Source organism: Podarcis cretensis (assembly GCF_951804945.1).
Source record: "Podarcis cretensis genome assembly, chromosome: 13".
NCBI classification, from domain to species: domain Eukaryota; kingdom Metazoa; phylum Chordata; class Lepidosauria; order Squamata; family Lacertidae; genus Podarcis; species Podarcis cretensis.
The window spans coordinates 30,067,114-30,081,731 of NC_137182.1; the positions used below are offsets into that span (position 1 = coordinate 30,067,114).

The 14,618-nt window shown below is 46.3% G+C and overlaps 1 protein-coding gene across 3 annotated transcripts in view; it reads left to right on the forward strand.

The window, feature by feature from the left end:
* Positions 1-14,618, forward strand: part of TRIM28 (tripartite motif containing 28) — a 36,548-nt gene that overhangs the window by 19,444 nt on the left and 2,486 nt on the right. Inside the window, exons 2-17 of one of the 3 annotated variants that reach the window (XM_079948506.1) lie at positions 1,465-1,577; positions 1,738-1,870; positions 2,626-2,761; positions 3,526-3,642; positions 3,844-3,958; positions 4,398-4,544; positions 6,129-6,243; positions 7,341-7,471; positions 7,793-7,930; positions 8,193-8,223; positions 8,584-8,626; positions 9,904-10,123; positions 11,150-11,457; positions 12,235-12,355; positions 13,471-13,545; positions 14,379-14,513. In XM_079948506.1, the coding sequence (XP_079804632.1) occupies positions 1,465-1,577; positions 1,738-1,870; positions 2,626-2,761; positions 3,526-3,642; positions 3,844-3,958; positions 4,398-4,544; positions 6,129-6,243; positions 7,341-7,471; positions 7,793-7,930; positions 8,193-8,223; positions 8,584-8,626; positions 9,904-10,123; positions 11,150-11,457; positions 12,235-12,355; positions 13,471-13,545; positions 14,379-14,513 (2,078 nt within the window). The remainder of the gene's footprint in view (positions 1-1,464; positions 1,578-1,737; positions 1,871-2,625; positions 2,762-3,525; positions 3,643-3,843; positions 3,959-4,397; positions 4,545-6,128; positions 6,244-7,340; positions 7,472-7,792; positions 7,931-8,192; positions 8,224-8,583; positions 8,627-9,903; positions 10,124-11,149; positions 11,458-12,234; positions 12,356-13,470; positions 13,546-14,378; positions 14,514-14,618) is intronic. The other 2 variants (XM_079948507.1, XM_079948508.1) reach the window with 2 other exon arrangements.

Below are 14,618 nucleotides of genomic sequence, written 5' to 3' on the forward strand. Positions count from 1 at the left end.
GTATATCAGTATGAAATAGTGTGGCTTAGCTGCCAATTGTTGTCATTCTGGCTGTTACTTGGTTTTGTAAAGACGACAACATTGTGAATACTTTGATGGTGTAATAAGATGTGGTAAATATATAAGTATTTATTGATTCTAAAATTTTTGCTTTAATGTTGGAATTGTGGTGTGAACTGCTCTGGAAATAACAAAAATCTACACAAATATGTTTCACATTTTTAAAAAATAAGTGCAAACTGGTGTACAGTGGTACCTTGGGTTACGAACTTAATTCGTTCTGGAGGTTTGTTCTTAATCTAAAACTGTTCTTAACCTGAGGCGTGCTTTTGCTAATGGGGCCTCCTGCCACCGCCGGTGCACGATTTCCTTTCTCATCCTGGGGCAAGGTTCGTAACCCGGGGTACTACTTCCAGGTTAGCAGAGATTGTAACCCGAGGTGTTTGTAACCCCGAGGTTTCACTGTAGTTGGTTATAGGTTGTGGGGGAAACATGGATTGTGAAATGGGCAGCTTTGGAATCTTGGGCTAGACAGAACCTTGCACACACGTATGTGTGAAATACACACACACGGAAATGAATGAAAGACTTGACTTGCTTGTTGTCCTAATAACTGTTTGCTTATAATTTGTGTAATGTGGTCAGTGCTGTACACAAAACATGACAGTCCCTGCCTACGATGTTAGTCTAAAAGCATGAGATGAAAAGGAAAGTAGGATAGAGGGGCACCAGTTTTTAAAGTTTCTGAGTCGTTAATATGACCAGCGGGAATGGAAGCAGTTGACCTAACCTTTACATGTGGGCTGCTGGTGTGGCTCTTCCATTTCATGCTCTGTAACCATTTGTAAAACCGGTATATTTGGTTATATCTTTCTGATATAGAGGGAAATCAAGGCAGCAGGGGATTTGGTGTGTGTGTGTGTGTGTGTGTGTGTGAGAGAGAGAGAGAGAGAGAGAGACAGAGTGCAAGCAAGCACCCTTCCCCCACTTTTCAGGTTGCAGTGATGGCTGCTGACCTGGCAAGGCAGATGAGTAATGGGAGAACAGTTCAGAAGCATTGACGTGCATCTTATCATTGCTTCTCTTATCTGCAAACCCACCTCATCCTGAAATGGCTGCACAAATATGGCTAACAGGCTAGACAACGTAGAGGAGACTGGTTCTGCTAGGTGCTTCTGTGGGTCTTCCATTTTTATTTCTACAAGGCAGTTTACAAGCATATATCCTTTTGTTTAAAAAATGTAAAAATCATGATAAGCAGTACAAACCGCCCCCCCCCCCCCCCCCGCAAATAGGCTTATAAGCAATACAAAACATTGAATCTCCAAGGCAGAGACTTTTTCATCCAGCTAGAAAAGGCTGTTGAAACGAAACAAAAAAATGTCTTAAATTGTTTCCAGAAAATACACATAAGTGTGTTCCTGTGGGTTGTGCCTGATGTTTCGGTTGTGCTTCTCTTTGCAGTGGTTGACTGCCCAGTGTGCAAGCACCAGTGTTACCTAAAAGATATAGTGGAGAACTACTTCCTGCGGGATGGTGCAACAGAGTCTTTTGGGGATGCCAGAGAAGCTAATCAGGTAATGGGGTCACTCCCCACAACAAGCATCGTATTCCAATGTTTCTTTGCTCAGTCTTTGGATGTTCCTTGGCTGTTTCTGCCTCTCCGATTGGGGTGGTTGGAGGAAAAAGACTCTGTTGTTCTTAATGGTTAATTAACCATGTTCCTTTTCCCATCAGTGCTGCACCAGCTGTGAAGACAATGCCCCGGCCACCAGCTATTGTGTGGAGTGCCAAGAGCCCCTGTGCGAGACTTGCGTGGAGGCTCACCAGAGAGTGAAGTACACTAAGGAACACACTGTCCGGTCCACAGGTAAGTTGGTGGCATAGGGAGAAGGTCTTGTGGGCTGCAAAGGTTCACTGTCATGGGTGTTTGGTGGAAACGCCTGTCAGGCTTCAGGGAATCTGCTTCCTCCCTTCCTTGGCAGCAGATAAGCAGGAAAAAGGAAAAGGAGTCTTCTTACCAGTTAGAAACTTTTAATGATCACAGTGAGAGAACAAAGAACCCATTTCCTATGAATGGGGTGCTCCCAATTAAGAGTTCCACCCCATGACTCCCTAGTCACCCATGTCACTACTGCATCTTGTAACCTGAGCTCACACCCTCTGTGCTTTCTGTTCTGCCACCTTCTGAGCTCTTATTGTTCTTGGCCTGAGCGGAGGAATGTTTTCCAGAGACAGTATATCTGTTAACCCTCTCTCTCCCAGTTTTTCTTCTCCTAGCTGTTCCCCATCCAGTATTTCCCAGCTTCTCCCTTCTGAACTATGTCCCTCTGCCAATCACTGTTCCAAATCTATACTGTCTTACTGCTCCTGGGAAGATACAGGCTCCTGATCAGGAGCAGGGGGAGGCTCCCACCATTCCTCCTCCGTGTGGCCCTCATCAGCACGGTCCCCGAAAACTTCCAAGGGAGTCAAGAGAAACATTACTTGTCTGAAACTAGTGCTGCTGGCCCTGGCATGGTCGGCGCAAATGCCATGGTTTTCTCTCTCCTACCCACATAATGCTGAATCTGTTGAGGTGTGTGCCTTGCAATGGTAAATAGGCTGTCCTCTACTTCTTGCTAGGCTCTTCCAAATCCCAGGAGAGAGAGAAGACCGTGTACTGCTCCGTCCACAAGCATGAGCCACTGGTGCTGTTCTGCGACACTTGCGACACCCTCACCTGCCGGGACTGCCAGCTGAATGTGCACAAGGATCACCAGTAAGCATTCCTGCTGGCTATGTAGAAACATACCTGTCAATCTAGAATGATGCCTTCTGCTGCTGCTGCCTGAGACAAACTGTGGAGTTCATCAGCCGACGCCACCCTTCTCCAACCCAGTGTCCTGCAGATGTTTTGGACTGCCACTCAAATAAGCCATGTCTATTTGGTGCACTGCCTGGGGCTGATGGGGAGTTGGTAGCCCAGAAACATCTGAGGGGCACAAGGTTAGGGAAGGCTGTCTAGGCTGTAAGAATGCCATTCCATGCCCACATGTGGAAGTTCCATCAAGAAAAATTGGCTGTTCCTATCTTGAGTTAGGCTTATTTCTTCGCCCCTTTCTTCCACCTGCTTCTGCTAAATTGGTCTTGACAATAAGTGGGGAAAGCCAGTGCCATATAGGTGTTGACCCCCTTCCAGCCTGAGATTTTAAGATGCAATAGGTTTTGATGGTTAATCAGAATATAGAAACGTATAATTGCAGAGGGTCATCCAGTCCAACCCTGTGCTATGCAAGAATCTCAGTATGTTGATTCACCACTACTATACACTGCCTTTCCTCCCGTAGGGAGCACAGAAGGATTACTGTAAAAACAAGCAACAATTATAAAGCAGTAATAAAACAGCTGAATGTTTTTCTTTTCTATAAATCCTTTTAAATAAATAAAAATAAAAATTGCAAGAGAAAATGCGAGCACACCTTTTATAATAGCTTTTAGAATCCCAGTACTGTCACCAAATGAGGGCTGTACCCTTCTCTGCAGGTACCAGTTCTTGGAGGATGCAGTTAAGAACCAACGCAAGATGCTGGCCTCGTTGGTGAAGCGCCTTGGAGATAAGCATGCCAACCTCCAGAAGTCCACCAAGGAAGTGCGAACCTCGTAAGTGCCTAGTTTACAGAAGACCCAATTCTTGGATGACCACAGTTAGCATCCATTAAGCTTTCAGGGTCGTCATGTGGTTTTGGGTCACAGGCTTTTCAAAGGATTATGGGAGAAAAAGCACTGGTAGCGGAATTGTACAGAACTTATTGGCTCTCTGGGGACCACAGCCTTATGCTACCCCCTGCTTTAAATCCACAGGATCCGGCAGGTGGCAGATGTGCAGAAGCGAGTGCAGGTGGATGTGAAGATGGCCATCCTGCAAATCATGAAGGAGCTCAATAAGCGGGGCAAGGTGCTGGTTAATGATGCACAGGTGAGAGACTGAAATGACTGCTTCTGATTGCGAATGGGCATGCCATAGCGCGGTGGTTTTGGGGAAAGACGGGAGAGTTTGGGGTGGGGAAGAAAATTGCAAAAGAAAACTTGAATGCCACCAGTCAAAGTAATCTTCACTTACTAGCTTGCAGTCATTTTTCATCTAACCAAGGAGGACCAACCATGCTTTTAAAAAAGCAGAACAAAATCTGACTCTGGGAAGAACTGCTCTTGAGGGGGTGGCCTTATTGCACAGGTCACCATCACTGCAAATATGCACAATAAAGGCCTTAGCCACAGTTTTCTTCATATGTGGCAGCCAAAGCTTAACTTTGACTATGTCACTGCCAATATTGGGTATAGTAAGACTAGATAAAGCTAGTAGTGGCTATGATGATACTGAATCAAATGTTCCCTTTTTTTCTTTCCCTTTACAGAAAGTCACTGAAGGGCAGCAGGAGAAACTGGAGAGACAACATTGGGCCATGACGAAGCTCCAGCGCCACCAGGAGCATATCCTACGCTTTGCCAATTGGGCCCTGGAAAGCGACAACAACACTGCCTTGCTGCTTTCAAAGAAACTGGTGAGATCTCTGGTGCTCCTTTCCCACATGCCCATGCAGGACTTGTTGAGAGCTTTCAAGCTGTTACTTGGCACTTCTCAAATGTTTGATATTTGCTTCATGTTTGAGGTTAATCCACCTTTCGGTTTTTGCATTTTGGTTAAAGGAAAAGATGTATTAAAAAAACCGAATTCTCTGGGTGCCTAGATTCAGGTTTGGGACAAGTACTCTGGTGAGAGAACCCCAGCAGAGATTTAAAATCTCAAAAGATGCAGCAAAGCAAAGCGTGGAATACAGCCTGTTAGAGCTTTAAAATAGCCCCTTGTAAGTTACTTCCAAAGTTCCCCACTTCCCTTAGCATAGTAAAATATGATACATTTTGTAGTTAAATAAGGTATACAGTGGAACCTTGGAAGCCGAACACCTTTGAACTCGAATATTTCGGCTCCCGAACGATCGAAAAACCGGAAGTGACAGTTCCGGTTTTTGAACGGTTTTCAAAAGCCGAACTTCCATTCCTGCAGCCAATTGGAAGCTGCGCCCGGAACAGATTAAATTCGAAAACCAAGGTTGACTGTAATTACAAACTCTTCAAAGGTCAGAGTTGTGTGCTTTTCCACCGAGCTGTTAAACAGGCAGTGAAGCTTAGGTTCCATAGTGGTAAGTGTTTCTAAATTATTTGTACAGAAACACAAAGGTGGCTTTGTAAGAAAGCCACGTGGTTTGGGCCTGGAGCAACCAACGCAGACCTCCTTCCTGGTAGGGCTCACATGGTGGAATGGTAGAACAAAGGCACGAAACCCTTCTTTCCAAGGTGAGGGGAAGTGACTTAGCTAAGCCAGGCAGGACAGCCCACTCTTAGGATCTTAACACCTTTAATGCATTAATTAAATTCAAGCTGGTTGGTTATATGAAGGTGGCTATCCCATTCAATCAGCTGGGATTAAGTTTTCTGTTTTACAATTTAAAATACTCTTACTGCATCCTTAAGATATCAATGACTTACCTTCTTCTTTTTCCATGGTTCATTTCACATATAAATCCCTGTATATATTTTTTAAAAACCATACCATTCAGCATTCCATTACTGCATCCATCAAAACTTCTTTACCCTGTTGAATTTATCTTAATGCTGCCAGCGTTTCCAGCTGTACAGTTATTTCCCAAATAGTCAATAAATGTTTTCCAATCTTCTTTAAACATAAGTTCTCCTTATTCTATATGTTAAGTCTGTGAGCTGTGCACAAGACAACCCATGCTGTAATTTGAGCCCTTTTATACATAAAGTTAGGTACCTAAGCTGCTCAGTAGCACTGATAAGGAAGTCTTATCACAAGGAGCTCTTTCCTCACTAATGGAATTGACCCATTAACTGCATTCTTTAACAAACCTGCCAGGGTTCTCTGCGGTTTGCATTAAAATCTTTGCCCTTCTTGCCACACCATATGGGTATCCATTCTGGGTACCCAAAGGCAGTGCAGTACAGACTGACCAGCTAGACTGTATTATATTGATGGTAGTGAATGAACTTTTAATGGTTTCCCTTTGGTACAATTAAGCTTGCTTCTCTTTCTCTCACACACTCCCCACACCCTTCTGCTTCAGATTTACTTCCAGCTGCACAGGGCTCTCAAAATGATTGTCGATCCTGTGGAGCCCCATGGAGACATGAAATTCCAGTGGGACTTAAATGCTTGGACCAAGAGCGCAGAGACATTTGGTGAGAAACTGACTACTGGAATTATTTCATTTATTAATAAGATTTTAGTTCACGTTTTTGGACATACACTCCACCCATGAAATCAATAAAATACAGCAGAGCAGGGCAACGTGGTGACCCCCCCCCCAAGTGTTGCACCCAGCAGTTGTAGCTCAGAACATCTGGAGTGAGCCATGTTTATTACCCTGCAGTATAACATTCCAAAACTTCTGTAAAAGCAATTAAGAACATGAAAAACTGGATTTATTTGTTACCATTTTAAAAGAACAGTGCTTCCCATTCAAGTAATTCATGCTTTTAAGAGAAGGGATGGAGGCATTAGCATGGGATTCTGCTGTCCTATGCATTCAGTGAAATCTAGGATAACAACTTCTGTTTGAAATAATTTTAGATCTCTATTTTACATTTCAAACAGAGTCTTGGATTTTATTTATGGTAAGCAGTATACAATCAAGTAACTAAAATAAATACTAAACTTCTTTCCCATTTCAAGGGGGTGACTTGACTGGAAAAGAAAGTAACGCACCGGTTAATTCTCCCCCCCCCCCCCCGCTTCTAGGGAACCAGATTTCTGAGACCCCAAACTTGCATCTGTTGTCTGTCCTTCTCTTTAGCTACTCCATAGACTTCCTTCACACTGATGGTACAATGGTAATGCTGGGTGATGTGCAAGAAGGCCACAAAGGAAGGTGGGGAAACCATACAAAGCACAGTGCTGTCCCAAACATCTTGCAGATATCTGTGTTTTCAAGATAAAAATCTACTAATGAAATGTGTCTCTGTCTGTCAGAGAGACAAGAGAACAGAAAATTCTTAAGTGCCTCTTTGGCATTCAATAGCTGGTAAGGTTTATGTGGCCTAATGTACAGTGCTGCCTACCAACCTGCCCAGGGATAACAACATCTGGATGTGGCTCTCTTGAGCTGTTCTGTGCCAGCTGTCCGGCCTCTGTGCCTAGATGCTTTGCTTGCCTGCATCACTGTTCCGGCCCTACCTCATTGTGACAATTTTTACATTCTTGCATCAAGACAAGTGTAACAAATGCCAGCCCTTGAGAGATATAACCTACCTTTTCTACCCCACCGTCCCTCCCCTAGGTCAGATAGTCTCGGAGCGGAGTGGCTTGCTGGCGACCCCTAATGCCCAGACTCCCCAACAGCGGGCCAATGCTACCTCTGCTGCATCTGGAGGAGTGGCAGTCAGGCAGGGCTCTGTTCCTCCTTCTCAGGTACCGGCTCTCCTTTGTACCAGTTCTGTCTCCCCGTGATTGCGTGTCTCTGTAGATCCAGCAACCCTTGGCTGGTTGGTCCACCTGCATCCTGGGAGTGCCTGTCTCAGTGGCGGGGAGGTGCATTTTATGCATGAAGCTGTCACAGTAACAACACACCATGCGTCATCAGTCGTGTGCCTTCTACAAGTAGATAGTACGTTGCTGCATGCCTTGGGCTAGCCTGCCGGGGCCCCCATAGTGGTCGATGGTCCATGAAATGCTCCATATCCATTGGCTTAACGTGCAGTAACAGGCTTCCTGGTCCACCTTTCCATGTAGGGTGTCCAGCAGATGTCTCTGCAGACAAGCATATTGAATAAGGGAGCTCTGCTTCAGCCTGTGCTGCCTTCCAACAGCCAGCGGCAGGCAATCCCCGACTGCTATATCAATGATGCTAGTGCCTCTTCTGCTGGACAGGTGAGCAGGGAAGGATGAGGAAGAAAGGGTCTCTAGAATGGAGGAGGGCGCCTTTCCTGGCACTGCTTACAGGAGATGGAATGTGTCTTTGTGTGTGCTGATTTCCCCCAAGGTGTGCCTTTCAGTTGTAAGCCTGCAGTCGAGGGCCACTGTCTTGCACAGGACCTGTAACAAGTAATGTATCTTGATGGAAAGTGGTGAGGAAGCAGCTTAAGGCTTGTGTTGGGTCTCTGCCTTGACATTTTGCTCTGTTCTTTTGCAGCCAATGGACATGGGTGACGGATTTGGCGTAGGTAAGAAGCATGAAGGGAGCTGAAGGGGTTTCAGTGGGAGGGCAGGTAAAAGCTTTAAAGGCAGCCTGAGGAGCCTGTGGCCATCCAGATTTTGCAACCTCCATGAGCTTTGTTCCATTGTCTGGGATAATGGAGGTTGTGGTTTTAACAGCTTCTGGAGAGGTTTCTGATCTCTGCGTTAAGGGGTCCTTTCACTTCTAAGATTTAGAAGGAACATCAGGGTGGGGTGAGGGGTTAAATTAGGCATCGGGCAGTCCCATGGATTATGACAGATTTGTTCTGCATTTGGGCCAAGGAGGGCTGATGGGATCCAATTTGGGATGACTGTCTTTTGACACTTGTTTTCCCTTACTACAACAGAAGGATCATACTCTGGTGAAGCCAATGTTTCTGGAATGAAGAGGTAAGTGCATTCTTTTTTTATGTGCTGCCATGTCTTCCTGGGGCGCTTGGGCACCATTCTGCAGTAGTTGACTTCCAAAGCACACTCCCATCTTCTCTATTCTCATACACGTGTGCCATTTCAGAGTCTGGTGCATTGTTGAGTGCTAAGAATCTGCCTGCTCCAAAGGAAAAAGATCTTGGCCATGGATTTGTAGATTTGTAGGCTACTTTGAAAAAGTGGAGTGGTAACTTACCTAAAATATAGAGATATTCTATTTACTACCTCTTGACAGTAAATGTATGAGATAGTTATTGAAGGGCAGCAGCATGCAGTTGCTGGGTAACTCTTTCCACACACACCCCCCATTGCAAAATGCCTGGAACAAGAATTATTCCTGCATGAAAGTACAGTGGTGCCCCGCAAGACGAATGCCTCGCAAGACGAAAAACCCGCTAGACGAAAGGGTTTTCCGTTTTTCGAGGCGCTTCGCAAGACGAATTTCCCGATGGGCTTGCTTCGCAAGACGAAAACGTCTTGCGAGTCTTGCGAGTTTTTTCCCTCCCCCCCTTTTCTAAGCCGCTAATAGCCGCTAAGCCGCTAATTCCACTAAGCCGCTAATAGCGATGCTTCGCAAGACGAAAAAACCACTAGACGAAGAGACTCGCAGAATGGATTATTTTCGTCTTGCGAGGCACCACTGTATAACTTTAAGAGTTCTTCAGAATAAGACCTGAATAACCTTTTGTTGTCGAACTAAAACTGAACCAGCAAGCATCCTTGTCTGCAAGAGGTAATAGGTATTAAAACTGGTTGTGTTGCTGGACTGGAATTCGTGGTGCAAACGAGAATTTTATTTTGCCCATCCATGTGACACATTCCAATCAAATTTCCAAGCAGATGGAAAGCTTGAGAGTTGCCATGTTCTGGGAGCTCAGGTCTGATCATTAGGAAGTGCATTTTGCCTTGAGCTGGACTATATAGAAGGCTGCTGTCATTAAGCATATAAAACCAGTTCCATCCTAGATAACACTACAGCAGCTGAATGGGGTTGTACTCTTGCAGGAGTGTCATTGGATAGGTGTGTTGAAAGGGTGGTATCAGTGGGAGACTTTCTTTTCCTACCAGGTATTGCAGACTTCAGCTAGACCTTTGTAATTTCTGAGGTTTAACATACACGATTTTCAACTTTAAATCTAAGGCAAGAGGGCCTAGGACCTTAAATTTCCTAGACTTTACTGTGTATACATGAAGGCCAGGCCTGCAGTTCCTAACATGAGTTTCCTACTATGCTTCAGGTCCCGCGGCCAAGATGGAGAGGGTGGCACTGTGCGCAAGGTGCCCCGTGTCAGTCTGGAGCGGCTGGATGTGGACCTGACATCGGACAACCAGCCACCTGTCTTCAAGGTGTTTCCTGGTTCTTCCACTGAAGACTTCAATCTCATTGTGATCGAACGTGGGGTTCAGCAAGCTGCAGCTGCCGCAGCCCATTTAGCAGGGCTGCCGGCAGCAGTGAAGGTCAGCGTTGCCCCTTTGGAGTTAGCATAGATCTGGGTGGGGTGGTGAGTATTGCTAGCTGCATGTAGCGATCCTGCTCACCTGTGAATATCACCCACTTTAAAAACCACCACCATTGCCTCCTGTTCAGTCCATAAGGAGTTCCAAGTTTTGTACACAGTCAAGCAAAGTAAGTCCGTCCCGTCCACCACTGCTGAAAGTGTGGGCCAGAGCATGCTGCTGCAGTGCCCAAGGGGTTGAAGTGTGCCTGGATGAATTTGACCAGTGAAGCAGGGATGCCTGCTGCAGATTGACCGATCTGTATTCATCCTCTCCCTCCAGCCAATATGACAAGGAAATCTACTTGGGCATCTTCAGTCTGCGTTAAAGCTGAAAGACGTAGGGAGCTCCTAGAGTATCATCAGTGTCCAGAAAATAGTGCAGTCCTCTGACCCAACTAGGCAGTAGGGAGGCTGGATAATAGGGGGACAGGTTTAACTGGGCTGTCCCTGGCAGCTGCAAGGTGGATACCCGTCCATTGTTCTAGGAGCTGTTCAAGGAAAAACCAGTATGCTTTTTGAGTTGAAGAATACTTGTGTGGCTTTCTCCAGATGTTTTGAGACTACAATTCCCATCATCCCTGACCACTGGTCCTGTTAGCTAGGGATGATGGGAGTTGTAGTCCCAAAACATCTGGAGGGCCGAGTTTGCCTATGCCTGGTCTAGCCCAATATTGACCATGTGGACATGATCTCTGGGATGTTTCCTGCATCTAATAAAATCAGTTTTTTAAAAAATACATAATCAGTTTCATTTTTTCCATTGCGTCAGTTATACATTTTTAGCTGTTTAGAAATATTTCTAAAACATGAGACTATTGCATAATCTGCATCACGATAATTCACTAAATTCATCCCAGCTGGTTTGTAGGAGCAGATTTATTTCACCCTAATAATGAGGGGTGCTCTTTATTCTTTACACTGCTTTCCCTGTGCATTTTCTCGTTGTGCTTCTGTCCTGACTCCCTCTTTGTCCCCCTTCCTCCAGGAGGAGCAGATGGAGGCAGCTATTGACCACCCAGCTTCTCTTGACGCTAAAGACACTAAGCCAGTGGTGCTGCCCCAGGATGCTTTGCTTCCAGAAGGCTCCTTAGCGCCCCGGCTCATCTCCCCCAGTGGCAGCACCAGCTCTGCTATGGAAATGCAGTCTGTTCACAGCCATGATGGCACTGCCAACGGGGACGAAGCTGCTTCCTGCAGAGTCTGCATGAAAGCTGGCGCTGTAGTCATGTGTGATGGCTGCAAGAAGTGCTACCACCTGGATTGTCACCTGCCTGCTCTCCTGGAAATCCCCAGGTATGGGCTTCCCTATTCCTGAATGTCATCTCGTGCATCTTGGTGTTCCTCCCGCTGGCTCTGGAGGAGAAGACAGGGCTTGTAAGTCAGGAATGGTGGTAGTGGCACAAGCAGCAAGCCATATGAAGATAACTGTGCCCATTATTTCTATTCTTGTAGCGCTGCAGAAGGGAAGTCCTTCAGCAAAACACTTGAGTGCTCAGAAGACATGGAAATAGATGCTTCCCCCCTTGGAAATCATCAAAATGAATTTTCCTTTCTCTGTGTTATATGATCTGCAGTTAATGCAGACTTAGTGTATCTGGGAACATTCCTTTGCTGGAGGGCCACAGGTTCCCCACCACAATTCTAGGAGGTGTTTGAATAGTAGACTTCTTCCTAAGCCATCCACAGCTAATCTTTGCAAACGGTGGGGAGTGCATGAGGACGATCTAGATGATGGAATGGAACCTTAAATCTCTGCACACAGATGCTTGTAGAAACTAAAGGGTGAAGCCTGTAGGCAGCTCTGATCTCTTAACTTCTCCACTTCAAAGGTAATGGGTCTGCAGTGACCAGCCAAATGGAAATAAATACCTAGCACCCTTTCAGGATTAAAATAAAAATAAAAAATGGGGGTGGGGAATGGAACCTTCTAAGCCATCTTAAAAGTAGCAAGAATGCAAACGAAATCACAAAATCAAAATTCCAACTGCAAGTTGTCAGGATTTCTCCCTAGCTGTACTGTAGCGGTGGCCAACCTTGGAACAATACCTCTCTCTCACTTTGCCCCTGCAGCCAGGAATGGAAGTGTCTGTTGTGTGAGCAGCCAGTGAGATCCATTGAAGAGGATGGGACCGACTTGACTCCAGTCTCCATAGATGGGGAGGTGAAGATACTGTCAGCTGCTGACCAGCAGGTACTAGTCTGCCCTGTCTTGAGAAGGAAAACAGCTTGCTCTGGCTGATGGTATGGGCAGAGCTGACATGGGGCTTTGGAGAGCTGAATGCTTCGTTCGGGGTTGACCTGACCTTTAAAGCAGACAAGGTCTGGAGCACATAGAAATTATAACAGCATCCAATCCCAGGAATGGGGTAACATGTCCAAGTCCCATCGTCCTTGACCATTGGTTTTGCTGGCTGAGACTGGAGTTCAACATCATCTGGAGGCCGTCACCTTGGCTAACCCTGAGTTAAAATCCTTCTTACCTGGGAGTAAGGCCCACTGAACTAAATGTGGCTTTCTTCTGAGTAGACAGTAGATGCAAGTCAGCAGCACCAGGCGGCCCTGCTTGGCTAGGCGCTGGGGTGGATTGCACCCTGCAGTGTCAGGCCCAGGCTGCCACTGGGCCCAGAACTGGCAGCAGCAACAATCAACTGTGGCTCGCTCCCAGTCCTACCCGTTGCCATCCCACCACTGCACTTGCCTGACCTGGGGGTTCTGGATTGCAGGCTCTACTGGTCAAATGGGCCAGTTGTGATTGGCCAAGTGGATAGCCAGCCAATCAGGATTGTTTTTTTAAAAAATCCCCCTTGACTTCTCATTTTCTTCTGTGGCCCCCTAAGCTCATGGTGTGCCCCCCTCCCATTTACACGTTTTTTACCCGGGAGCCCCAAGGGGGCCATATGGACCATCCTTCCCCAGTATGGCACCTTTTGGCAGCAGCTCCTGTCAGCCTGCATGACCCAATGTTCAGGGGTGATTGTAGAAATACGATCTGAAACATCGGGTTGAGGTCAGCTAGTCCTGGACCCTGCCAGGGCTAGGACTACAGTGAGCTGCATGGAGGTATGATTCCACCAGCTGTGTAAGCTTAAAAACCCTAGGAGAAAGGGCAGGCAAAGCAGTACTAGTCTTCCAATATGGACCTGATTTAGCCAGCTGATTCCTGGATGTCACAAAGCACTGAAATGATAATGGAGAGGACTTGACAATAAACCTACACATCCGTGTATCTTGCAGGCTTCTGATTTGCAGCTTAGTAACCTTAACTGCTTTTGCCACTAACCACCTTCTCTGTTTTGTCTCCCACAGAGATGTGAGCAGGTTCTCCTTGAGTTACTGTGTTATGAGCCATGCCGGCCTCTCCACCGACTCTCCAATACCATAGTGAGTCTCATATGTGATGTAAGGGGAATGTTGAATATCTAATCACCTCAATGGTGCTTCATTTAGTTGTAAAACGTTAACACGTTTATGGCAAGTATTATCCCTTCTGCTTTTGTCCTCCCACTCCCAAAGTATTGTAGTGGTTTTATGGATTTAAATGCAATTGGTTTCCTGTTCTTTTTCAGCTCTGATCCTCCCCACACCCACCCCTTTCCCTCCATGGAGAAGGGTATTTTGTAATACAGGAGGAGGTCTCCTGGAAGCTGTGGACTGCAATTCCCATCACCCCCAGCCAGCATGGCTAATGATAAGGGAAGATGGGAGTTATAGTTCAGAACAACTGGAGGCCACCATGTTGGCAACCCCTGCTCTTAATGGACTTGCTCCCCCCATTTGCTCTAATAGGCACACCTGCAAATCACCCCTGGTAACTCCCCCCCCCCGTTTCACCCCTGCTTAGCTCCAAGGACACATTGGTGGAGTTCTGCCAACTTTTCAGTTTGCCTATTTCCATCCTCTTCATAGGCTGGAAGAGAGAACCAGTTAAAAAAACCAAACCCAAAAGGGGTTACTTGCATGGTTTTAAAGGCCTACAAATGCTGTGGCTGTATTGCTTCCCAATTCAGGCAGGGAAAATACAGTATTGCATTATCTTGGGAGTGTTTGGGGGATCCCTTTGAAAGAGGACGGGGCAGAGGAATTCCCACCTGCTCTTAGGTAGCCATTCACATAACAGCAGGAGCACTCTTCCCAAAATGCCACTATTTGCATTGCAAGCTTGCCGGATGTCTTGACTTCTAAAACCATTTACCTGTGATAACTCTGTACTGCAGGAGGGGCAGAACACCATTGACTTGACCTTGATCAGAGCCAAGCTGCAGCGGAAGCTCTCGCCACCCTATGGCTCTCCTGATGAGTTTGCAGATGATGTCTGGAAGATGTTCAGGCAGTTTAATAAGCTGACAGAGGTAAGGCTTCCTCTCGCTCAAAAGGGCGGAAGGACGACAGGTTTAAGGGGGCTAGAATGGTGGCTGGGGGGGGGGGTGGAAACAGCTGCAACATTTCCAACCAAC